The 25,938-nt window shown below is 46.3% G+C and overlaps 1 protein-coding gene across 3 annotated transcripts in view; it reads left to right on the top strand.

Moving 5' to 3' along the window:
- Positions 1-25,938, top strand: part of SPPL3 (signal peptide peptidase like 3) — a 125,917-nt gene that overhangs the window by 92,666 nt on the left and 7,313 nt on the right. For all 3 annotated transcript variants that reach the window (XM_033955250.1, XM_033955252.1, XM_033955249.1), the window contains exons 8-10: positions 6,580-6,743; positions 24,620-24,819; positions 25,045-25,154. In XM_033955250.1, coding sequence (XP_033811141.1) covers positions 6,580-6,743; positions 24,620-24,819; positions 25,045-25,154 — 474 coding nt within the window. The remainder of the gene's footprint in view (positions 1-6,579; positions 6,744-24,619; positions 24,820-25,044; positions 25,155-25,938) is intronic.

Genomic DNA, 25,938 nt, shown 5'->3' with positions numbered 1-25,938 from the left:
CGAGGAGGGACTTTGACACCCCTGCTCTAGGCTGTATGGGTGTGGCAGTCTCGCCTATATCCTACTCCTTAATCCTTCCATGTGTCTTTCCCTAGTTCTCCCCCACCAAGTCCTCAAGTCTTCCTGGGGCTACCTGCTGTGCTGGGCTCCCAGTTCTAATCTCCATCCTAGGTCTCCAGGGTATTCCGCCTCACCCTGAGCTGCTCCCAAAGACCAGTTGCCTTGAATACCTCCCAAGAGTTGCCAGTCTTCTCTTCTTAGGTGTACCTAGGGGTACTGCTATGGCCCAGAATACTAGCTCTTAACAGAGCTCTGCAACCAGCAGTATCAGGGTTTTCTCAATAGAGGGCAACATCCTGGCTTAGCCAAAAAGCCAAGCACAGAATCTGAATATCTGAGACCTGAAGACTCAGATCCCAGCTCCCAGTCAAAAGGTCACTGTCAGTATGTTCCTCTTTTATTATGGTGAGTAAATTCTCTGACCCCTCCCCCTGATTAACTTCAGTTATTTTTCCTCTCTGTATGCTTACATTCTCCCAGGACAAGCAGGCAGGTATTCTCACTAGTGGGTGATGTCATCCAACGGAGCCCCGATGCGGACATCTCACAAGCATACTTGCTTGTAGAAACTTTTAGAAGTTTCGAGTTGCCCACTCCGCGCATGCGCGAGTGCCTTCCCGCCCGATGCACCGGGTGTTTCTCCTCAGTTCTTTATCTTCCGCGGAGCTGAGAAATTTGCCTTTGAAACTCTCTGCACGAAGTTCCTCTTTTGTGCCTTCTGTGCCCGCGGGTTTGGGTTTTTTGTGCTCATTCCTGTTGGCTCACGTTACGTTTTGTTGTTTTATAAAAAAAAAATTTCGTTCGATCGTTCAACCGGGCAGGTTGCATGGCCGCGGCCCCACGGCTTCGACCTTGCGGCTGAGCTTTTTCGGTCTATGTCCCAGCCTGTTACTGGTTTTAAAAAGTGTGTCAAGTGCCAGCACGCGATTTCGTTGACGGACCCGCATCGACGGTGTCTTCAGTGTCTCGGGCCTCAACACCTTCCGAAATCGTGCCGGCCTTGCTCCATGCTCACAGCACGTGCGTTTAAGCGTCGCTGTATTTTGTGGGAGTCGCTGTTTGGCATGGAGGCGTCTCCGGTGCTGCCCTCTTCCCAGAGCGCCACGCCTTCGACTTCCGATTCTACATCTTCGGCCTCGAGTCTGCTCAAGCCTGCCTCGTTCTTGCCGGCTTCGACCTCGATGCAGGCTGCGGTGTCTTCCGATGTCTCTTCAGGTCAGATAGTGCAGCCTCCTATCCCTCCAGTGGTGCTTAAGGTGCCCAAGGTCTCCAAATCCAAGCCCCCTGGCGGCCGAATGACCGACGTCCGTGCAGGAGGTTCCATTTCTGATGTGGATCCCTCTTTGCCGGCGTCGTTTCACGCCTTGATGGAGAAGCGATTTGTTGAGCTCTTTACCAAAATTGGGCCGACGCTTCTCTCCCAGATCCAGCCTGGGCACGCGGAAGCCTTCCGCGAGGTTGAGCCACCTCCGGTGCCTCCTCGGCGCACACTCTCGCTGCTGGGAGCAGCGTCTCGGCGAGTGTCGGGTCTGGCTCCGGGACATGTCTCGCAAGGAGCAGAGTCTTTGCCCATGCCACCTTTGGAGCCGATACTCTCGATCCATGGCTTGCCTGGTCCGGACCCTTCTCTGCGATGCCGGGCCTCGAACCTTGGGGAGCGCCTCGGGGGGCCTCGTCTCAGCCTCTGATGCTTCGATCCATGGCCTCCAGCCCCATCTACTCGGTGGCTGCCTCGTCTGAGCATCACTCGCCTCGTCGCTCGAGGCCTGCTTCTCGACACAGCTCCGGTCGTCAATCGAGGCACTCCTCGAGGCATTCATCGAGACATGCCTCGCCTCGTCGGAAGCAACCTTTCCGGGAGTTTTCTCCGGAATACTCACCCCCCTCCTCCCATGCCGGAACTTGAAGACTGCAGGGGTTCGTTCTCTCCGTGCCGGTCCTCGGCATCGGCGGACCAGGCCGCCTCATTGTCTTCGAGCCTGCCTCGAGGGCCGGCTCTGGCGGACCAGTTGTCATTCTCGTCCTTCCTGAGGCAGATGGCAGTGGATCTGGATATCACCCTGGATTCGGGTTCCAAGTTCTCGAAGGAGTATCTGGAGACGATGCATCTTCCTCAACCTCCGGCCGAGTCTCTGCGTCTGCCTCTACACAAGCTTCTGGACCAGACTTTCATGAGATGCTTCGAGACCCCGTACTCCATCCCGGCGGTCCCGGGGAAGTTGGATGCTCGATATTGCATGGTGCACCATAAGGGCTTCGATGGGGCACAGCTCTCGCACCAGTCTCTCTTGGTTGAATCCTCTCTGAAGCGGTCTCATCCCTCCCACGTCTATGCTTCCACTCCTCCTGGCCGGGAGGGCAAAACCATGGACAGATATGGCAGGCGCATCTACCAGAACTCGATGATGGCTTCTCGAGTCCTCAATTACAGCTTTCATTTCGCAATCTACTTTGAGTTTTTTCTCTCCATTCTTCAAAAGTTTTTGCCCTATCTGGACTCTCAGGCTCGCTTTGAGTACCCGGAGGTGCTGGCATCATTGTCCCAACTCCGCCTGCAGATGATGCAATCGTCTTACGACGCTTTTGAGCTCTCGGCCAGAGCGGCGGCCTGTTCGGTGGCCATGAGACGCTTGGCGTGGCTTCGCACCATTGATTTGGACCCGAATTTCCAGGACAGGCTGGCGAACGTTCCCTGTGCGGGAGCGGACCTTTTCGACGAGTCCATCGAGGCGACAACGGAGAAGCTATCCAAGCATGAAAAATCTTTTCAATCTATTCTCCACCAGAAGCCCAAGCCTGCCATCTCTCGTCCGTCTCATCCTCCTATGATTTATCAATGGTGCTACCCGCTGAAGCAGGCCCCCGCCATTCGGCCACCAGTGAAGAGGCAGCATCAGCAGAAGCCCCAACAAAAGCCTCAACCTTCTGCTGTCCCCAAGGCTCCCCAGCCTTTTTGACTGTCTCGTAGGGAGCATAACTTCCATCGTTCTGCCCTCCCCGCTTTTGCCCATCGGAGGTCGTCTCCATCATTTTTACCATCGATGGCCGACTATTACCACCGACCTCTGGGTCCTTTCCATCGTAAGAGAGGGATACTCTCTTCAGTTCCATCATGTTCCTCCGGAACATCCTCCAAGAGAGTATCCTTCCAACTTAACTCAGACCGCCCTTCTTCTTCAGGAAGCTCAGGCTTTGCTCCGGCTTCGTGCAGTCGAGCCGGTCCGTGTGGACCAACAGAACAGGGGTTTTTACTCCCGGTACTTCCTTGTTCCGAAGAAGACGGGTGACCTGCGTCCTATTTTGGACCTCAGGGTGCTCAACAAGTTCCTGGTCAGGGAGAAGTTTCGCATGTTGACCCTGGCTACTCTCTATCTCCTCCTCGAGCAGAACGACTGGTTATGCTCCCTGGATCTCAAGGAGGCCTACACTCATATTCCCATCCATCCGGCCTCCCGTCAATACCTCAGATTTCGGGTGGGACACCTTCATCTTCAGTACAGAGTGCTTCCTTTCGGCCTCGCTTCATCTCCCAGAGTCTTCACCAAGTGCCTGGTTGTGGTGGCCGCAGCACTTAGGAACCATGGTCTGCAGGTGTTTCCCTACCTCGACGACTGGCTCATCAAGGATTCCACGTCTCAGGGGGCCGTCCGGGCCACTCAGAGGACAATCTGGTTTCTACAGAGTCTGGGATTCGAGATCATCTTTCCCAAATCCCATCTTCATCCTTCACAGACTCTCCCCTTCATCGGAGCTGTTCTGGATACTGTTCAACTCAGAGCGTTCCTTCCTCCTCAGCGCCTGGCGGCGCTTCTTCATCTTTGTCACTCGGTCTCTTCTCGCCCGTCCATCTCGGCGAGAAACATGATGGTGCTCCTGGGCCACATGGCCTCTACGGTTCACGTGACTCCTTTTGCCAGACTTCACCTGCAGATTCCTCAGTGGACCCTAGCTTCTCAATGGTCGCAGATCTCTGACCCTCTGATCGCTGGTGGATGCTGTCTTCCAATCTTTCCAGAGGTTTGCTGTTTCACATGCCTACCCATCAGAAGGTCTTCACGACCGACTCCTCGACCTATGAATGGGGGGCTCATCTGGACGGGCTCCGCACCCAGGGCTATTGGACGAGTGCGGATCGTCTGTGCCATATCAATCTCCTGGAACTCAGGGCGATTTTCAATGCTCTCAATGCTTTTCAGCATCTACTTCACGACATGGTGGTCCTCATTCGTATGGACAATCAGGTCGCCATGTATTATGTCAACAAGCAGGGAGGCACGAGATCGGCCTCCCTCTGTCAGGAAGCTCTGAAAGTTTGGGATTGGGCGATTCGCCACAACGCCTTCCTCAAAGCTGTCTACATTCAGGGGGCGGACAATGCCTTGGCGGACAACTTGAGTCGCCTTCTACAGCCTCACGAGTGGACTCTCCATTCCACGCCCCTTCATCAAATCTTCTCTCTGTGGGGAACGCCTCAGATAGACCTCTTTGCAGCTCCCCACATCTTCAAACTGCCTCAGTTCTGCTCCAGGATCTACACTCCTCATCGTCTCGAGGCAGATGCTTTTCTTCTGGACTGGGGGAATCTCTTTCTGTATGCGTTTCCTCCGTTTCCTCTCATTCAAAAGACTCTGGTCAAGCTCAAGTCCGACCGGGCCACCATGATTCTGATTGCTCCTCGGTGGCCCAGGCAACCTTGGTACTCCCTTCTTCTGCAACTCAGCAGCAGGGAGCCCTTCCTTCTACCAGTGTTTCCATCTCTCCTTACGCAGCATCAGGGATCTCTGCTTCATCCCAACCTGCAGTCGCTACACCTGACAGCTTGGTTCCTCTCAGCGTAACTTCCCTTCAGTTTTCACCAGCTGTGCGGGATGTTTTGGAAGCTTCAAGGAAGCCTGTTACTAGACAATGCTATTCCCAGAAATGGACTAGATTCTCTACTTGGTGTTTTTCTCAGCACAAGGAGCCTCAACATGCCTCTTTGTCCTCTGTTTTGGACTATCTTTTGCACCTGTCTCAATCTAGCATCAGGTCTACATCGATCAGAGTCCATCTTAGTGCAATTGCTGCTTTCCACCAGCCTTTTCAAGGGAAACCTCTTTCTGCACATCCTGTGGTTTCCAGATTCATGAAAGGACTTTTCCACATCAGTCCTCCTCTCAAACCGCCTCCAATGGTTTGGGACCTCAATGTTGTTCTTTCTCAACTTATGAAGCCTCCATTTAAACCTCTTAACAAGACTTCTCTGAAATTCCTCACTTGGAAAGTGGTGCTTCTCATTGGCCTCACTTCTGCCCGTCGAGTGAGTGATCTTCAAGCATTGGTTGCGGATCCGCCCTTTACAGTGTTTCATCATGAGAAGGTGGTCCTTCGCACTCATCCCAAATTCCTCCCCAAGGTGGTCTCGGAATTTCATCTGAATCAATCCATTGTTCTTCCTGTGTTTTTTCCAAAGCCTCATTCTCATCCTGGAGAATCTGCTCTTTACACTCTGGACTGTAAATGTGCTTTGGCTTTCTACCTGGAACGCACTAAGCCTCACAGAACTGCTCCTCAACTTTTCATCTCCTTCGATCCGAACAAGTTGGGACGCCCTATCTCTAAGCGCACCATCTCCAACTGGATGGCGGCTTGTATCTCTTTCTGCTATGCCCAGGCTGGATTACCCCTTCACAGTAAAGTCACAGCCCATAAGGTCAGAGCAATGGCAGCCTCTGTCGCTTTCCTCAGATCGACACCGATTGAGGAGATTTGTAAAGCTGCCACTTGGTCCTCAGTTCATACCTTCACCTTACACTATTGTCTGGATACCTTCTCCAGACGGGATGGACAGTTTGGCCAAACAGTGTTACAAAATTTGTTTTCCTAAGTTGCCAACTCTCCCACCATCCCATTGTGATAAGCTTGGAGGTCACCCACTAGTGAGAATATCTGCCTGCTTGTCCTGGGATAAAGCAGTGTTACTTACCGTAACAGTTGTTATCCAGGGACAGCAGGCAGCTATTCTCACGTCCCACCCACCTCCCCTGGGTTGGCTTCTCTGCTAGCTATCTGAACTGAGGAGACACGCCCGGTGCATCGGGCAGGAAGGCACTCGCGCATACGCGGTGTGGGCAACTCGAAACATCTAAAAGTTTCTACAAGCAAGTATGCTTGTGAGTGTCCGCTTCGGGGCTCTGTTGGATGACGTCACCCACTAGTGAGAATAGCTGCCTGCTGTCCCTGGATAACAACTGTTACGGTAAGTAACATTGCTTTATCCCCTTTAGTGAATACTGCTTCCCTTCAGTGAATAATTAACATAAGGTGGTGCCCACTTCCCTCTCTGCTTAGCTCAGTATGTATCAATTTCAGATTGCTACATGGTGGCTGCCAGGCAAAATGACAGTAAGAACCAGCTCTTATTTTCTCAGGTAATGCAGACAGAGAAAATTTGCTTTTGAAACTCACGGGGGGTGGGGGGGTGTTCATTTAAATGCCTAGTCGCCATTCTTAATTTCTTAATATTCCTCCTTGTTCCAGGTGTTTTTCTCAGCCTACATCTTTAATAGCAATGTAATGGTGAAAGTAGCAACACAGCCAGCTGATAACCCCCTAGATGTTTTATCCAGGAAACTCCACCTGGGACCAAATGTTGGTCGAGATGTTCCCCGTCTTTCTCTTCCTGGCAAACTTGTATTTCCAAGGTAAGATATGCAACTTTTAATTGTCTAATCAGACTCTACTATCACAACTTTCATTGCCTCCAGCAGAAAAAGGAGGTATATATGAGGGGAAGATAAGAAACTAAAATTTATAGCCACTTGGAATTTTTTTTTTAATTATTCAACAATTTTTAATCATATTATAACCAACAATCAATCAATTAAACAGAATAAAAGAAGTTCCAGCAATAAGATCACAGGCTTACCAACCCTTGATTGCCTAGTTCAGTGGTCGGCAAACCACGGCTCTTTAGACACTTGAGTGCGGCTCTGCCAGTAGCCAAAATTTTCCTTTACAGAAGTGTTCATGAAGAAAATCAAGTGTATATTTATAAGATTATATGAATTTTTCTGATAAACTTGTTGTAATATGCAAAACTGAATAAAGAAATTTTTTTTTTTTTTTTTTAAAAAGAAGGGCCCTGACACAGCAGCTGTTCTCACAAGCTGCCGGCGGCTGCCCCAAAGTTTTCCCTCTGCTACAACTTCCCGTTTCTGACGGGGCAGCCGCCGGCAGTTTGTGAAAACGGCTGCCATCAGGGCTAGATTAAAGTATAGGGCCCAAAATGATCAGGGGGGCCTGCCGGTGTGGTGCTTTAGGGCCGTTTGGGCATCTCCTTCACCCTCACTGGATTCGCAGTAGAGTCATTGCCCTGCCCCCCAGCATCATTGTCCCGGGCTCCCCCCCCCAACATCATCGTCCCGGGCCCTCCCTGTCGACCCTCCCACTACGAGAAGACAGACAAACCTCCCTCCAGCACTCGTCGGCAGCTGCAGCACTCTAAACAGGCTGCTTCTCAGTTCGCGGCTTTCTGCTGGTGATTTCCTCTGCCGCGTCGCTGATAACATCATCGGCTGCCGACGAGTGCTGGAGGGAGGTTTGTCGGTCATCTCACAGTGGGTTGGTGGGGTTTACATGGGAGGGAGAACTAAATGTTCCTTTTCAGAGGTGCCCCGGCTACAGGGAGAGAAGCAGTCTGCCCTTGGTGCTCCAAGGCCTGGCATCTTTAACTTCTTTGGGCAGCAACAGCGTTTACAATTAGTTGCTGTTGGCAGCTTCGGGCCTTCCTCTCTGCTGAGTCCTGCCTACTTCCTGTTTCCATGAAGGCAGGATCCAACAGAGAAGAAGGCCTGATTGTGAATGCTGCTGCTGCCTGAAGAAGTTCATGATGCCAGGCTTTGGAGCATGGGGTGACAGAAGGAGGAAAGGGAGCAGGGGGGAGAAAATTGCTGCACCCAACTGGAGGGAAAGGAAGGAATGAAAGGAGATGCCAGGGCTTGGAGGGAAGGGAAGGATGAAGAGATGCCAGGTCATGGAGGGAAGAGAGGAGGTTAGGAAGAGATGCCAGGTCATGGAGGGGAGGGAGGGAGGAAGAGATGCCAGGGCATGGAGGGAAGAAATGCCAGGGCATGGAGGGAAGAAAAGGAGGGAGGAAGAGATGCCAGGGCATGGGGAAAGAGAGGGAGGGAGATATGCCAAAGCATGGAGGGAAAGAGGAAGGTATGCCAGACCAAGGGAAAAGGAAGGAGGAGATGTCAGAGCATGGATGGGGAGGGAGAGATGAAAGGAAAGGAGAGAGATGCCTGGGAATCAGGGAAGGGAAGGAGACAGATGCCAGAGCATAGGGGAGGGGTTGGTGACAGAGAAAAATGGAGAGGTAGCATAGCTGAAATGAATCATGTACAAAAGAGAGAAGGGGTACAAGATAGACAGTTTATGGAAGAAGCATAGAAAGAAGGAAGATGCCTTATGGAACGGGGAGAGGGCGTAGAGTGGATGGCAGGGGAAGAGAGAGATGGCCTACATGACAGAGAGAGAGAGAGGGCAGACATGGAAGAAAGTCACAGCATATGGCTGAAATGTCAGTTCTAACTACCCAGACGCAACGAGGCCTGGACAACTGCAATAATCAAGACGCCAGCCACAGTAGCCTAAGAAAACATAATCAGTCATCCCGAACAGCAAATCAGAGGTCCCAGCTTCTTTTTTCTGCTTTCCCGTCTTCTGTAAATTCTTCTGTTGCTGTCCATTGGTTCCTCCTACTATGGTCCAACATTTATCCCTTTCTCATCTTTCACCCCTGCCCACCAGCCCCATGCCCAACATTTCTCCTTCTATCACCCCTCTCTTGCACCATGCCACATCTCTTCCTCCATTCCCTTCACCACTATGTCCTACATTCCTCCCTCTTGCATCCCTTTCAATCTGTCCCACTGTTCCCTTTCCAACATTTCTCCCTCTCATCTTTCTCTTCCCTATCATCTGTACCTCCCTCCCTCCCTATGACCAAAAATTCTCCTCTTTCTTCCATTCCCCATGTACACGACCATCTCTTTCCCTCTCACTGACACACCCATGGCCAATTCTCCCTATCTGTTCCCTCCCCCACCTTAGCATCTCTTTCCCTCTCTTCCTCCATCCTCTCTCCCAAGTTCATGTCTTCTATGTCCAAAAACGCACTCCCTCTTCACCCCCTCCCTTCTGTGTCCTGTGTTGGCCTCCCACATTCGAGTCCAGATAACAGCAGGGGTTAGAGGCAGCTCGAGCCAAGAGGCTCGTCTTCTTTTCCTGCCTGCAGCATGCCACACGTAGCCGACCTGGAAGTCTTCCCCTGACGTCAGAGCTGACATCTGAGGGAAGGCTTCACATCAGTCACATGCAGTGAAACTTGGGATCACCAAAGATGAAACTTCAAAAATTTTTCTGGGTCAGACCATATTCTAAAATTGTGCAATCAATGCAGAGCACAGCTTATCAGTAACTTATTTCTTTGGTTCTTAATGTATATAAATTCTACCCAACTCCATATGGAGCAGCATTGAGTGGGCGGAGTTTCATACTGAAGGAGAGAGCAAAGAGCAGAGGTAGATTTGAGAAGACGGAGTTCTCCTCTATACTAGCACTTTGCTCTCTCCTTGAGCATAAAACTCCACCCACTCAATGCAGTTCCTAATGGCAATGACCATAGCAACAGAATTGAAAGGTAGGCATCCCTGGGCAGTTAGCTGGGTTTGCCTTGTTGTAGCTATGCCCCTATGTACAAGCCTTGTGAAAATGGAAAATATTCATTTGAAGGCTCTCTCAATGTCTATGCCCCTTTTTCTAGTAGTAGCAGCAGCTGACTCCACGAAGGAAGTGACATTAAAAACCTGCAAGGTTGGCGTGGCTTGGACGCGAACGATGACGGTTGGGTGAAGAAACAGCTCCATATAAACAGGCTTAATTTTCAAGAAAAAAACTACAAAAAAAGCAAGATTTTACATTTAAATTAAAGTTTTCCTCTTTAAATCGAGTGGGAGAGAAAGGGGTGCCGTTTTGAGTGAGAGTTGGGAGTTAAAGTGCCGTTTTTCTTTCCGGGAGATGAGGTGTGGTGTGGAGGGATGAGTCCGTCTTGGATATTGCCTGAGGAGACTGATTCAAGGCTTCCTTTCCCCTTTGGCACGATCTGAGTTCGGCGGTGTGAAGCGCCGGAGGAGAGGTTTCCCGAGTGGGATTCTGCGGGCGGTTGCTCGGAGCGCCGCGATTGCTTGGATCGAAAAAAAAAATCTGTGCTAGTTGTTATTTGAGAAACGAGGTGTGGAGGGCTGAATCCGTCTCAACTGCTGACAGTGCCGGTAAGATCGGGTCTCCGCTGGCAAAAATAGCAAATCGGGTCCCCCAGATAAAGCCGGCAAGATCGGGTCCCGCTGATAAAGGTGGCAAGATCAGATCCCTGCTGACAGAGCCGGTAAGATCGGGTCTCCGCTGAAAAAAAAAAAAAACAGCAAAATCGGCAAGATTGGGTCCCCCTGGCAGAGGCAACAAGATTCACTTTTAAAAATTACCAGGGAATTACCAGTGAAGCCGTGAGGCCAGGGAGGCTTTCCTTCCCCTCCTCTTTAGCACGATTTCTGGCAGAGAGCAAGAGGAAAGATTTCCCGAAGGTGGGGGTTAACAGGCAGTTGCTCGGTGCACCACGACCGCGGCCATCTTGAATCGGAAAAAAAAAAAAAAAAAAAAAAAAAAAGAAATTTCTACAAAGTCTGGATCTGCCTAATGACAATGATTAGTTTTTTGAAATGCCTGATGCCTGTTTAAATCAGGGAATGGGCTTTGAAATAGCTGTCCTCTGCTGGAAATGAAGAGAGATCTGCAGTAAAAGCTACTTGGCAACGGTTTTTTTTTTTTTTTTTTTTTAACTATTTCCTTGCTGCCAACTTCAAAAATAAACTGAAGGATTACTATAAATGTTAATCTCTCCTGCTATAATTCAAGAGACTCAGATATAAGAGACTATAGGTTTTTGGGCTCTGAGGAAGGTCAAATAAAAGGATTGGTAATTTCTTTGACCTGAAGAAAAGTGACATTGAGACAGTTGTGACAGTTGAGAGACACTGAAATACATATACATCCACATTGAAAGATTAAAGTAAACATATTGGATGGAATATTGCTCTCCTCAGTAAAAGCTGCGATTGGGCTTGTAAGAGGAGAGCTAGAACAAGAAGGCTGCAAATTTTTTCAGGATAGATGCTAACAAGAGTCTGCAATAGAGCCTAAGACAAATAACTTACAGTTGCTTTAAGAATACTGAAAAAAAAGGGGAGTGGCTTTGTTGAATGGTTGGATAAACGAATAGCTCCTTATAAGCAAATATATTAAAAATATATTAAAAAGAATTACTACCAAATATTTTAAAGAAACTAAAATATATATTGAAATATGACTTCAACTAAACAAAATAAAGCTGACTTAGGAGCTGGAACATCAGGAAGCAATAAGAGGTCGAAACCTGAGCCAGGTACACCCTCTAAAATCCCATTACCAACAGAAAAAAATCTGGATGTTATGGAAGAACTAAGACAAATAAAAGAAATTGTCTTAGATAGTAACAAAAAACTACAAAAAGCAATGGAAGATGCTGCAATCCTAACTAAAAGAGTGGACATTACTGAGAATAGAATTTCAACATTAGAAGATATTACAGAACAATTAAATACAGACATGAATCACAGCAAAATCATATGGAAAGAAATAACAGAGATAAAAAAAAATCTTGAAGACAGCCGGAATCGTGAAAGACGGAATAATTTAAGAATAATCGGATTACCTGAAGGAGTGGAAAAGAATGATCCGATTGCATTTCTTGAAAAATTTCTACCTAAAATACTACCATTGAAATTTAAAACGGAACTGGAAATTGAAAGAGCCCATAGGATTCCAACACAAAGAAATAACACTCAAACAGGTCCAAGAACTTTAATTTTCAAACTTTTAAGACACCAACAAGCAATTGAAATATGCCAATTAGCCAAGGAAATCAAAAATCTTAAATGCCAAGATTCAAAAATATACATTGTCCCGGACTTTGCAAAAGAAACAGCAAAAAAAAGAAAACAATTCTTAGACATGAGACCACAACTAAGATCTCTAGGAGCTAGATTTGGGCTCCTGTACCCGGCAATTATGAAGGTTACCGTTGCTAACAAAACGCAAAACTTTACAGATCCAGAAAAACTACAGGAATTTATAAATCAAACTGAGCAACCTATGACAATCTAAAGAACAATTAATGGGTTCATACTAAAGTCTATTGACGATTAAAGATAGATCAAAACGGAAAGCAATGGAAAAAGAACACACAAGGATCAAATTAAAGACTTAAACAACTTGCAACATTCTCCATAGAAAACAAGAAAACTGAAAAATATAAAAATTATTCAGAATAAATAGAATAAACTGAATGGCAGGAACGTAAATGATTTGAAACACATCTCCGAACTCAAATGACGACGAAGAAATTTTCTTCAACAAACTTAAAAATGTACTGATTGAATCCGAAATTTTGAAAGCAGAGTAATAGTGAGAAAGAAAATCATCCTTCAATCACAAAGAATATTATAAAAAAAAAAAAAAAAAAAAAAAAAAAAAAGATGAAGTGATTGGTTTGTTGTATTTCCGGTTAAAGGTGGTACTTCAGGTTTAATTTTGCGTTTCAGATACATTAAAATGTATTTCAATACGAAATATATGAAAAGAATAAATCTGAAACGCAGATTTTATGTTCTACCACCTGAAAAGAAATGAATAGTAATTGAAATGTTATTAGATATAATTGATTTAATATAATCATTCTTATGGATTTAAAGATATACAAATACAGAAAATAATCTTTCAATACATAAGAATGAAAACTTTTTATTTATTCTTATAATTAATAATAAAATAAAAGAAAATATACAAAAATAGGGGAAAAAATGGTAGTACTTAAGATAATTATTAATAGCTTGTGGGAGTTATCTAAATCTAACCTCAACCTGCGTATCCAAGTTTTCGTAATTAATAAGGGGGGGAAGGGAGGGATAAGAGGGATGGGAGGGAATAAAAGGGAAATATATAAGGAAATCATGGGAATAAAGGAAAAAAGAGAAATGAAATACTTAAAACATTGGGAAAATATACATAATTTAATACCTGAAAATTTAAAAATAAATGGATATTAAAATTATGTCTTTAAATGTTAACGGTCTAAATCATATGATAAAAAGGAAAAAAGCCCTATCATTTTTAAAGAGACAAGATGCTGATATATGCCTTATACAAGAGACCCACCTCTCACATATAGAATCTAAAAAGCTAGAAGGAGGCTGGGTCAAACAGTGTTTTTTCTCACCAGCTATAGGGAAAAAGGCAGGTGTTGCTATTTTAATTAACAAAAAATGCTCTGCTTCATTTAAACTAAAAGCTTCAGATAATCATGGAAGATGGATAATGGTGGAAATGAATATGGGAAATACTACCATGACGTTAATCAATATATACGCCCCTAATTCGAACCAAAATGAATTCTTTAAAACTCTTCAACAACTGATCATACCACTGGCTACTTCAAATCTTATAGTAGCAGGGGACTTCAATGCTGTAATGGATCCTTTATTAGATAAAAACCCAGGTAGAGTTATGAAATCTATGGGACTAGATAATTTGATTCAATCTTGCGATTTAATAGATATATGGAGAATACTTCATTTTGATGGTCGGGAATTTTCTTTCTGTTCTCATGTTCACAATTCTTTTTCAAGAATAGATTATATCTTTACTTCAAAACATCTTGTACATCAAGTGACACAAGCAGCCATTGATCCAATTATTCTATCTGACCATGGTGGAGTGTGGATCAAAATTAAAACTACAGATCAAAATAATAACAGACCAATTTGGAAAATGGATAGTACATTGTTGGTTGACAAAAATTTTTGTGAAAATCTTCTAACAAAAATGAAAGAATTTTTTCAAATAAATGATAAAGATGATATTAACAGAGAAACTCTATGGGATGCCTTTAAGGCAACCATTAGAGGACAAATAATTTCTTATTCGGCTTTTCTAAAAAAACAAATTAAAAAACAATTTTTAATCTTAGAAAAAGAGATTAAAAATTTAGAATCAAAACTTATAGAAAAATGGGAATATTCTATTCAACAAGAATTATTAAAATTAAAAGGTAAATATAATGAAATCTCATCTAAGATGATTAGGAAAGATTTATTTTCTCAACAAACATTGTACTATGGTAATTCAAACAAATCAGGAAGAATATTGGCAAACTATCTTAAAGCGAAAAAAAGAAAAACAAAATTAATAGCAATAAAAGATGAAAATGGAAATACATATACACAAATTGAACCTATTTTAAAACAATTCTTAAAATTCTATAAATCTCTTTATTCTTCCGAAAATTATCTAAATAAAGAAAAAGATGGTTTTGAATTTTTAAAAATGTTAGAGGGTCCAAAAATTCCTGAACATATAAAACGAAGTTTGGAAGAACCAATATCACAAAAAGAAATAGGAACAGCTTTAAAGTCTCTTAGAGTTGGATCCGCTCCAGGTGGTGATGGATATACAGTGGAATTTTATAAAACATTTCAAAACTTTTTATTACCCTATTTATTAAATCTTTATCAATATCAACTCAATAAAGGTTGTATTAAAGGCACTATAGCAGAATCTTTGACTATTGTTTTGCCAAAGTCCAATAAAGATCCCACTTTGGTATCAAACTATAGACCAATATCTTTAATAAATGTAGATGGAAAATTATTAGCAAAAATACTTGCGCTAAGATTAGCTAAAGCTCTCCCCCATATAATAGGTATGCATCAAACAGGATTCGTTGCTCAAAGACATTCATCTCATAATACCAGATTAACATTCCATATGTTATATTTAACAAAGAAAATGAATGAACCTACTTTTGCAATTTCATTAGATGCAGAAAAGGCCTTTGATAGAGTAGAATGGCCTTTTATGTATCAAGCAATGGAATGGTTTGGTATAGGTCCTGGATTTATACAAATGATACAAACAATGTATAGCTCCCCTTCTGCTAGACTATATATTAATAATACGTTTTCAGAAAAATTTAATCTACAGAGAGGAGTTAGACAAGGATGTCCCTTATCCCCTTTGCTGTTTGATATTGTTTTAGAACCCTTAATATTAGCTATCAAACAAGCTAAGGAGATACAGGGTATACCTCATTCAGATAAAGAATATAAGATATCTGCTTACGCAGATGATTTATTACTATATCTGAAGAATCCAGAATCCACCATTCCACATCTACTTGAATTGATTGAGAAATTTGGAAATTTTTCAGGATATAAAATTAATTGGAATAAATCAGAAATTCTTCCACTAAATATACATTGTACAAAAGGTTTATTTGATACATTCCCTTTTGTTTGGAAGGAAGAATATATTAAATACCTTGGAATTTTGATAACAAAAACAGTAGATGAAACAATGAAAATTAATGAAAAATGCTTATTACAAAAAGTAACAGAAATATGTGAGCAATGGAATCCTTTGCATTTATCTTGGTGGGGAAGAGTACAAACTGTAAAAATGATGATTTTACCGGTAGTATGTTACCAAATGGGGATGATACCAGTTTTCTTTCAAGATTCGTTTTATACAAAAATAAATAGGACTTTGACAAAATTTATATGGCTTAATAAAAAACCAAGAATTGCTCTAGCGTCATTACAAAAACCAATTAAAGAGGGAGGGGTAAATTTTCCCAACTTTTATAGGTATCATCAAGCCTATATCTTACGTCATGGTATGTATTGGATCCTCCCAGAACCCACAGATAATATTCCAGACTGGTTTTGGCTAGAATGGAGGCTTATGTTTCCATTACGTCTTAATCATGTAATTAGTATCAAAATGCCAAGGTTATACAAAGATCATAAAATATTTATGGATACCTGGAAAACTCTAAAATACATAAGTAATCTTACTCAAATTCCAATTAGTAAATCAACCAACCAAACTATATGGCTAAACCCCAAGATCAAAATTGGCGGTTTTAAAGTCATCTGGAAACATTGGATGATAGCAGGCATTCGCACTTTGGATGATGTAATTAAAAATGATAAATTGCTGGAGTTTTCACAATTGCAACAAAAATTTGGTCTCAATAAAACACAATATTTTAAATGGTTGCAATTGAAGCAATCTATTCAGAAAGGGTTCCCTGAATGGAAAGATCTCGCTAAATATCACAGTTTGGAATTCTTATGTTTCCAGATGGACTCAATAGGTCACAAAGCCGCACAGTGGTATAAATTAATATCCGGATATATAAATAAAAAACCAAAAAATGGTCTTAGAGACATTTGGAGCATTGAGATAAAACACCAAATTAGTGCATCTCAATGGCCACGACTTTGGTCTTGGAGGCTAAAATGTACGGTGTCAGCATCTATGAGACAAACTTGGTTTTTTCTTCTTCATAGAGCTTTTTGGACCCCTACTCGTTTACAAAAAATAGATAGTTCAAGATCTAATAGATGCTGGCACTGTCATATTGAAATTGGGACATTAGATCATCTTTTATTCTTTTGTCCATTTATCCTATCATTCTGGAAATCAATTTGGCCCCAAATTAACAGAATGTTAGAAAATCCAGTAGCCTTGACATATGATACTATATTATTTGGAACAACTATGAGAGCAAAAAGCCAAATTTCATCCAGTAATAACAAACTTTTATTTATTTTAACTGGAATTGCAATACAACAAATTACATTCAATTGGAAACAACATGATAGATTGAACTATATGTTCTGGTGGAATTCGGTATGCCACATATATAAAATGGAACTCGCTATTGCAACACACAAAGGATACATGAATAAATTTAAAAAAATATGGGGACCATTAACCGATTTTTGTAAAGAAGGATAATTTTTCCCATAAATAACACTGGAAACATCTGAAGACCGTTAACATGATTTCTCTAATGAACTTTTCCCATGATAAGATAATTGTTAAGAGGGAAATGGGGTGGGTTTTTCAATTTTGATTATTACATACTAAATTAATATTTAAAAATGTACAATAAAATTGATTTATGTATTATTGGTTGGGAAGGAGGGTGGGACAGGGGATTATTATATTAATGTTATACTTGATATTAATATATGAGTTAGTCAAGTGTGTATTTAAGTTTCTATTGAGTTTATTTGTAACACTTGTTGTAACACAAAAAAATGAATAAAGATTTAAAACAAAAGTCAAAAAAAAAAAAAAAAAAAAAAAAAAAAAAAACCTGCAAGGCAGAGGGCTTTTCATGTGTTTTCTTTCACAGAGAACCTCCCACCGCATCACATGCTACTCCGATCGATGCACTCTGTACAGTGTGGGGGGGGGAGGTTACGGTTCTTCTCCCTGCCCTTTTTACCTGCTGCTGGAACTTTCAACTGCTACTTTAAGAGAGAAAAGCTGTGCAGGTCCGCCAAGTCACATAGCTTAGCAGTGTCGACATTTGGCCCTGCCTTTGGCGAAGCCTTTCCTTCGGCGTTGGAGGAAGACTTCCAGGTCAGCTATCTGTGGTATGCTGCATGCAGGAAAAAAAGAAGACGAGCCTCTTGGCTTGAGCTGCCTCCAACCCTGTAGGATCCCTGAGATCATGAGGGGCTTCCCCATGGGATCCTGTGACCCGAGAGTGCGTCCCCACAGGATCCCTGTGACCTGAAGGGGGAACCTACGAGATACCCATGGGTCCCGCAGGATTCCTATCATCCCCGTTCCCGTGCAGCTCTCTACAGTGAAGTAAGAGAGATACAGAAAAAAAAATCCTGTGTGGATTCCATCTGCAGATGGTTTGCAGCCATAGGGAGATAACCCGCTTGTCCAGAATGACACACCTATCTACTGGAAAAGATATATCAAGGTAAGAACATAATCTCTTTTTACTCATGTAAACGGCTACTTATTTGAGTAAATTATACTTATAAAAATTGCTCATTTGCAGCTTCTCTTTGCCACTTTAGACAATCACCTAGTCTGCTGATGGTTAAGCTGGCCCTGTAGTCAAAAGAGCAACACTGCTGTAGCCCTCTTCTCCAGTGAAAAGCATGGAACAACAACCTACTGTTTTAATTCCTGCCTGTTGGTTATTGTAGAGCAGTGGTCTACAGTCTTTTTCATGTAAAAGGCTGCAGTGTGAATATGAAAAAACTTTGAGGGCCACCAAAAATTTTCAAGCTTGCACATATTCATTTTGTAAATCGCCTTGATTTGTTTAATTAAAAATTAATACTAATAGTGATATCTATAACATTTCAAGGATATATTTTAAAAATCCACTTCATTATCCCAGGACAAGCAGGCATGATATTCTCACATGTGGGTGACGTCATCTACGGAGCCCCGATGCGGAAGCATTTTCAAGCAAACTTGATTGAAGATTTAAGTTTGCTCTGCTGCTCCACGCATGCGTGCCTTCCTGCTCCACTAGGGAGTGCATCCCCTCGTGGTCTCCAGTTCAAAATTTTCCGCGAGCCTAGAAGCCGTGTTTTTCAGGCTCTGCCCCAACTGCCTTCTAGCACCGCGATTTTTTCTTGTTTTTTCACGATTAAGTCGCTCTGCGCGAATTCTTTACCTTTTTACTTGATTTCTGCTTCGTTTTCGACGACCCGGAGGCTTCCGGGTCCCCGTGGCCGCGTGGCTAATCGAGCCGCGGCTACTTTCGATTTAATGTCCCGGCCTTTGACCGGCTTTAAAAAGTGCACCCGGTGCGAGCGGCTTCTTTCTCTCACAGATCCGCATCGCCGGTGCATCCTCTGTCTGGGGGCGGCTCATCCAACCGATTCCTGCCCCCAGTACGCTAATTTCCAGAACCGGGCCCTCCGCTGAAGAAAAGCCCGCATGGCGGACCTCTTCACCCCGGACCAACCCTCCACCTCGGCCTCGAGGTCGGCCCCGACCTCGGCCCCGGATACCTCGGCATCGCCTCGAGACTCGACCCCGAAGCCCTCGGGACAACAGAAAGCCTCGGCCCCGGGTAAGTCCCCTCTTCCCTCTTCAGGTTCTGTAACAGCGAAGAAGCCAGCCTCGGGGACAACGTCGACGCATGGCGGAAGCCCCATGCTTACAGCCCCGACCAAGCCCTCCAAGCCTTCGGGCCGTGCCTCCACCACACGGGAATACTCTGATACGAGGTCGCCCCCGGTGGAGTGCACCGAGGCAGTGGACATGCCTTCGATGCTGTCCGTGCCCGTCTTCCAGGACCTACTCCGAGCGATGCTGTCCGCTGCAATGGCCCAGTTTCAATCGGCCTCGACCTCGAATGTGCCAGACCAGCCTGAGCCTCGCACCGAACAACCTCGAGGAAAGGTGCGCAATCCTCGCCGCATCCCATCCTCCTCGAACTCCTCGCCGAGGCGCCCAAGACGTTTCCCCTCCGCAGACCGCCAAGGGGCAAAACGTCGGGCTAAAACAACAGAAACCTCGAACCGCCGTACCTCCAAGAAGGCCCGAGGTTCACCAACTCTACGAGGCCGTTCTCCCACGCCTCGTGCGGGACCACTAAGGGTGGTTGAGTTATCACTCTCCAACCCGCGCATCCTCCGAACTCCCCCTCGGACGTATTCTCCGAGGGAGTCCGGATCGAGGTCACCAATCCGACATCGATCGGTACCCCTAACCCCGGCATCGTCTCCGAGGGGCTCCTCGAGACGCCGAAGATCAACAATCCCGGAACACTCTCATAGTGCTTCCCCAGTCTCGGAGCATGGATCAGAGCATGAACCTCGATACTCGAGGGAAGCCTCCCCATCCTTCTCCACCCGACGAAGGTCTCGTTCCCCGACCCCGCACGGGGCCCCGGGGACATCTCGCCCATCCTTCACTCGCTTTGTCCAAGACATGGGCCACGCATTGGACTTAGACCTCCAGTCCGATTCCAGATACTCTAAGGAGTACCTGGCGGAGCTGGATATGCCATCACTGCCCAGAGAGTCCCTTCGCTTACCACCTAACCCGGTACTCCAACAGGCCTTCTTCAGGAACCTGGAGACCCCCTACATGGTCACGGCCGTACCCTCCAAAATGGAGGCCAAGTACCGCACAGTACCTTACCCGGGATTCGAGCAACCACAGCTCTCCCACCAATCGCTGCTAGTAGAATCCTCCTTGAAAAAGGCTCACCCGTCCCGGGTCTCAGCAGCGGTTCCCCCAGGCCGAGAAGGCCGAACCCTGGACAAGTTCGGCAGGAGACTATACCAAAACGCAATGATGGCCTCTAGGGTGCAAAGCTACACTTTCACCTTCACATCCTACCTCAAACACCTCATTGGACTATTGAGAGCCTTTGAGACTGACCTACCGGCCTCCCGGCAAGGAACGTTCGGCCTGCTTTTAGAGTCCCTCTCCAACCTGCGCCTTCATTATTCCACGCGGCCTACGATGGCTTCGAACTCTCCTCCAGAGAAGCAGCCTTCGCTATCGCCATGCGCCGACTAGCTTGGCTGCGCCTGGTCGACATGGACCCCAACTTACAGGACCGTTTGGCTAACCTCCCCTGCGTGGGAAAGGAATTGTTCGATGACACTATCGAGGCGGCTACAAAACGCCTCTCCGAACATGAAAGCTCGTTTGCCTCCCTTGTCCGGCAAAAGCCCAAACCGCCAGCGTCCAGGCCGTATAGGGCCCCTCCGCGCCGCTACCCACAAAAGTCCACCCCTGTCTTCTCGCGGCCCCCACCCAGGCGTCCGCAAGCCCACCACAGGGCCATGCCCAAGTCCCAACCGCCTGCGACCACCAAACCATCCCCGTCCTTTTGACGGGACACGCGGAAGGGGCCGGGCCCCCTCCGCCATAGTCCCAGGCCTCCTTCCCATCGGGGGTCGACTCAAAGCCTTTTACCCTCGCTGGGAACAAGTCACGTCGGACGCATGGGTCCTTGGCGTGATCTCATCAGGGTACTCTCTCAACTTTCGGGCCATTCCCCCGGACAACCCCCCAAGGAATTGCCCTCCAAACCGGACTCAGCTACCCCTACTTCTCTCCGAAGCCCGAGACCTGCTTCGCCTGAGAGCAGTGGAGAAGGTTCCCCCCGACCAACGGGGGAAGGGCTTCTACTCCCGTTACTTCCTGGTACCGAAAAAAACGGGAGACCTACGCCCAATACTAGACTTGAGACGCCTCAACAAATTCCTGGTACGGGAAAAATTTCGGATGCTCTCACTACCGACACTCTACCCCCTGATCGACGAGGGCGACTGGCTCTGCTCCCTCGATCTCAAGGAGGCGTACACACATGTCCCAGTGCACCCCGCTCACCGCAAGTTCTTGCGTTTCCAGGTAGGGGACTGGCACCTACAATACCGAGTCCTCCCCTTCGGACTAGCATCATCACCTCGGGTCTTCACCAAGTGCCTCGTGGTGGTAGCAGCAACCTTACTTTCCCAGGGCCTCCAGGTATTCCCCTACCTGGACGACTGGCTAATCAAAGCCCCGTCCAGGGAAGGGGTTATCTCAGCGACCCAACAGACTATTACCTACCTACAAAGTCTGGGGTTCGAAATAAACTTCCCAAAATCTCAACTACGCCCCTCGCAGTCCCTACAGTTCATCGGGGCCACGCTGGACATGGTTCGCCTCCGTTCCTTCCTCCCCCCTCCGCGCCTGGAGGCGATAGTAAGTCTGAGCCAAAGGATCTCCCTGCTGACCTCGGTATCAGCTCGACAGATGATGACCCTCCTGGGCCACATGGCCTCCACCGTCCATGTCACACCCTTCGCCCGCCTCCATCTGAGAATCCCTCAATGGACCCTGGCGTCTCAATGGCGTCAAGACCGGGACCCGATCGACCGCCCCGTGACAGTGACTCCTTCATTGCAACGATCGCTCCGCTGGTGGGCCGACTCTTCAAATCTTTCCAAAGGTTTGCTCTTCCTCACCCCACCCCACAGCAAGGTACTCACCACGGACTCGTCGGAGTACGCTTGGGGAGCCCATCTGGACGGCCTACGCACCCAAGGAATGTGGTCAGCACAAGACCGTCGCTACCACATCAACGTGCTGGAACTTCGGGCCATCTATCTCGCAGCTGTAGCCTTCCAACATCTGCTCCACGACCGAGTGGTTCTCATCCGAACCGACAACCAGGTAGCGATGTACTACGTAAACAAACAAGGGGGGACAGGGTCTTGGTCCCTTTGTCGGGAAGCCCTGCGCCTCTGGAAATGGGCAATCTCCAACAACACCTTCCTCCGAGCGGTGTACATACAAGGAGAACAAAACTGCCTGGCGGACAGACTCAGCCGCCTCCTCCAGCCACACGAGTGGTCACTACACTCTCAGACCCTACGAGGGGTGTTCGAACGGTGGGGACACCTCAAATAGACCTGTTCGCGTCCCCTCACAACCACAAGCTGCCTCTCTTCTGCTCCCGGATATACTCTCCGGACCGGCTCGAGGCCGACGCCTTCCTCCTCGACTGGGAGGGAAGGTTCCTGTACGCGTTCCCGCCGTTTCCTCTGATATTGCGGACGCTTGTCCACCTGAAAACAGTACAAGCCACCCTGATCCTGATTGCCCCTCGCTGGCCACGCCAGCCGTGGTTTCCCCTTCTACTTCAACTCAGTGTCAGAGATCCACTGCCTCTGCCTCTGTTTCCCTCTCTACTGTCACAGGGTCAGGGTTCACTGTTACATCCCAATCTTCAATCTCTTCATCTGAATGCTTGGTTTCTCTCCCCCTGACTGCTCTCCCCGTGTCTCAATCAGTCAAGGAGATATTGGAGGCCTCTAGAAAAACCTCGACGAGAACCTGCTACTCCCAAAAGTGGACCAGATTCTCAACCTGGTGCTCCTCCCACAGCCAGGACCCGGTGTCGGTCCCCGTCCCCCTGGTCCTTGACTATCTACTTCATCTATCTCATTCCGGCCTAAAGACCAACTCCATTCGAGTACACCTCAGTGCGATTGCGGCCTTTCATCAGCCCCTGGAAGGGAAAGCCCTCTCGCTCCATCCCTTAGTCACTCGCTTCATGAAGGGTCTGCTGAACGTCCACCCCCCTCTCAAACCTCCCCCGGTGGTTTGGGACCTTAACGTGGTTCTGGCTCAGCTAATGAAACCTCCATTTGAGCCACTAGACAAATGCCATCCAAAATTCCTCACTTGGAAGGTAATTTTCTTACTCGCGCTCACGTCCGCATGGCGGGTTAGTGAGCTACAAGCTCTGGTAGCGGACCCACCCTTCACGGTATTCCATCACGACAAGGTGGTACTCCGCACCCATCCAAAGTTCCTACCTAAAGTAGTGTCTGATTTCCATCTCAATCAGTCCATCGTCTTACCCGTGTTTTTTCCCAAGCCCCACTCTCACCCCGGAGAAGTGGCGCTCCACACTCTTGACTGCAAAAGAGCGTTGGCCTTTTACCTCCAACGCACTCAGCCACACCGGAAAGTCCCACAACTGTTTCTGTCCTTCGACCCAAACCGGTTAGGCCACCCAGTTTCCAAACGCACCTTGTCCAACTGGTTGGCCGATTGCATCTCCTTTTGCTACGCTCAGGCTGGTCTCGCGCTGCATGGTCGAGTAACGGGACACAAAGTCCGAGCGATGGCAGCCTCCGTAGCGTTCCTCAGGTCCACACCTATTGAGGAAATCTGCAAGGCTGCCATGTGGTCTTCGGTTCATACCTTCACCTCCCACTACTGTCTGGACTCCCTGTCCAGAAGCGATGGCCGGTTCGGCCAATCGGTATTGCCAAATCTATTTGCTTAAATTGCCAACTTCCCTCCATCCCTCTTCAGTAAGCTTGGAGGTCACCCACATGTGAGAATATCATGCCTGCTTGTCCTGGGATAAAGCACAGTTACTTACCGTAACAGGTGTTATCCAGGGACAGCAGGCATATATTCTCACAACCCGCCCACCTCCCCGAGGTTGGCTTCTTTGCTAGTTAAGTGAACTGGAGACCACGAGGGGATGCACCCCCTAGTGGAGCAGGAAGGCACGCATGCGTGGAGCAGCAGAGCAAACTTAAATCTTCAATCAAGTTTGCTTGAAAATGCTTCTGCATCGGGGCTCCGTAGATGACGTCACCCACATGTGAGAATATATGCCTGCTGTCCCTGGATAACACCTGTTACGGTAAGTAACTGTGCTTTTTGGATTGCCAACAATATCAAATTCCATAAATGAGACACCTGAGAACACATATAAGAGATTGTTTACAGTTACTATAGTATATCAAGTGGGCAAGATTGAAATTCATGCATTTCAGCCAACTGTTTAGGGCCTCAATGGAGGATGTCGGGGTCTGCACGTTAGAGACCACTATAGAATAACTCAATCCATCTCTTAAAAGCAACATCAGAATTAAACTTGGAAAGTTTGCCTTGCAAAAAGTTCCATTCCTTGAAGTGAAAAAGCCTTTTCAATATATAGTGTTAAATTTCTAGCTATCTAAGAACTAATTTATTGCTTCAACAACATTCCAAAATATCCTAATTTTGAAATTGGCTGACCTAATTAGAATGAAAGGAAGTAGTTAACTTTGTTTCAATTTAGTTCCACAGGTAGCCACTTCTCCATGCTGGGGATTGGTGATATTGTGATGCCAGGCCTCCTCCTCTGCTTTGTCCTGCGTTACGATAACTACAAAAAACAAGCCAGCAGCGACACATGCAACACATCAGGGCCTGGGAACATTTCTGGGCGGATGCAGAAGGTCTCCTACTTTCACTGCACTCTAATTGGATACTTTGTGGGTAAGTATGGCAAGTTGTAGAGCAGGTATGTAATAACACATGGGAAACCAGGGAAGGAAGACAGATGGGTATTCATTAACTTGAAATTTGTTATGGAGAGCCAAAATGGGGAAGGTCAGAGCAATTAGGAGATGGGGGATGGAAGAAAATTGTGATTATTAGTGACTTAAGGCAAGAAGGAAACATCTCAGTCCTTGTGCTTTTTGGTTTTACTTTTCCTGGCAGGTTTGCTAACTGCAACAGTAGCGTCTCGTATTCACCGGGCTGCACAACCTGCCCTGCTCTACTTGGTACCATTCACTTTACTGCCTCTCCTCACCATGGCTTACTTAAAGGTGAGAGGCATCTCAAATATTGAATTCACAGCTCTGTATACAGTAGCCTGTCCATTATCTGCTTGCGTTGATTAAACCATTTACATAGTATTAGTTGCTTGGAGTGGAGGTGTATCCTAATGGTCGGAGTAGCAAACTGAGAACCAGGGAAACCTGTTTCAAATCCTACTGTCACTCCTTGTGATCTTAGGCAAGTCACTTAACCCTCCATTGCTTCAGATTGTAAGTCTTCCCCAGACAGGAAAATCCTTTGTCACACATGAGGATGACATCCTGATGGCACAGATATGGACATGTTTTCTGGGAGATTTTTTGAGTCTTCTCCAGGTATGCAAGGTAGTTCTGCATTCCTTTCACTCACTGTATAGCATACCTTGCCACATCATTTTCCATAGTGAATGTTTTCCTTGCCACATCATTTTCCATGTGACTCCTTCATCAGTTATGGGGCTCATAATCGAAAGAGAAAAACATCCAAAAACCGGCCTAAGTCAGCACTTGGACGAACATTTCTCAAAAACGTCCAAGTGCCGATAATAAAACTGGGTTTTGGACGTATTTCTAAACGACCTAGGCCTTCATAGTGCCACTGAACGACCAAAGCTAAACGGGGCATTTCAGGAGGCGTGTCGAGGGCAGAAGTTGGGCGGGACGTGGGCCGGCTTAGACTTAAGTCATACAGCATGTATAACCGAAAGTTATACAGCCCACGATCGACGGAACTTGGACGTTGTGACTTAGACCATATAAAACATGGTCTAAGTCACAAAAACCCACCTAAAAT

This window comes from Geotrypetes seraphini, chromosome 8, assembly GCF_902459505.1.
Source record: "Geotrypetes seraphini chromosome 8, aGeoSer1.1, whole genome shotgun sequence".
NCBI classification, from domain to species: Eukaryota; Metazoa; Chordata; class Amphibia; order Gymnophiona; family Dermophiidae; genus Geotrypetes; species Geotrypetes seraphini.
This window is presented reverse-complemented; position numbering and strand designations above follow the sequence as displayed.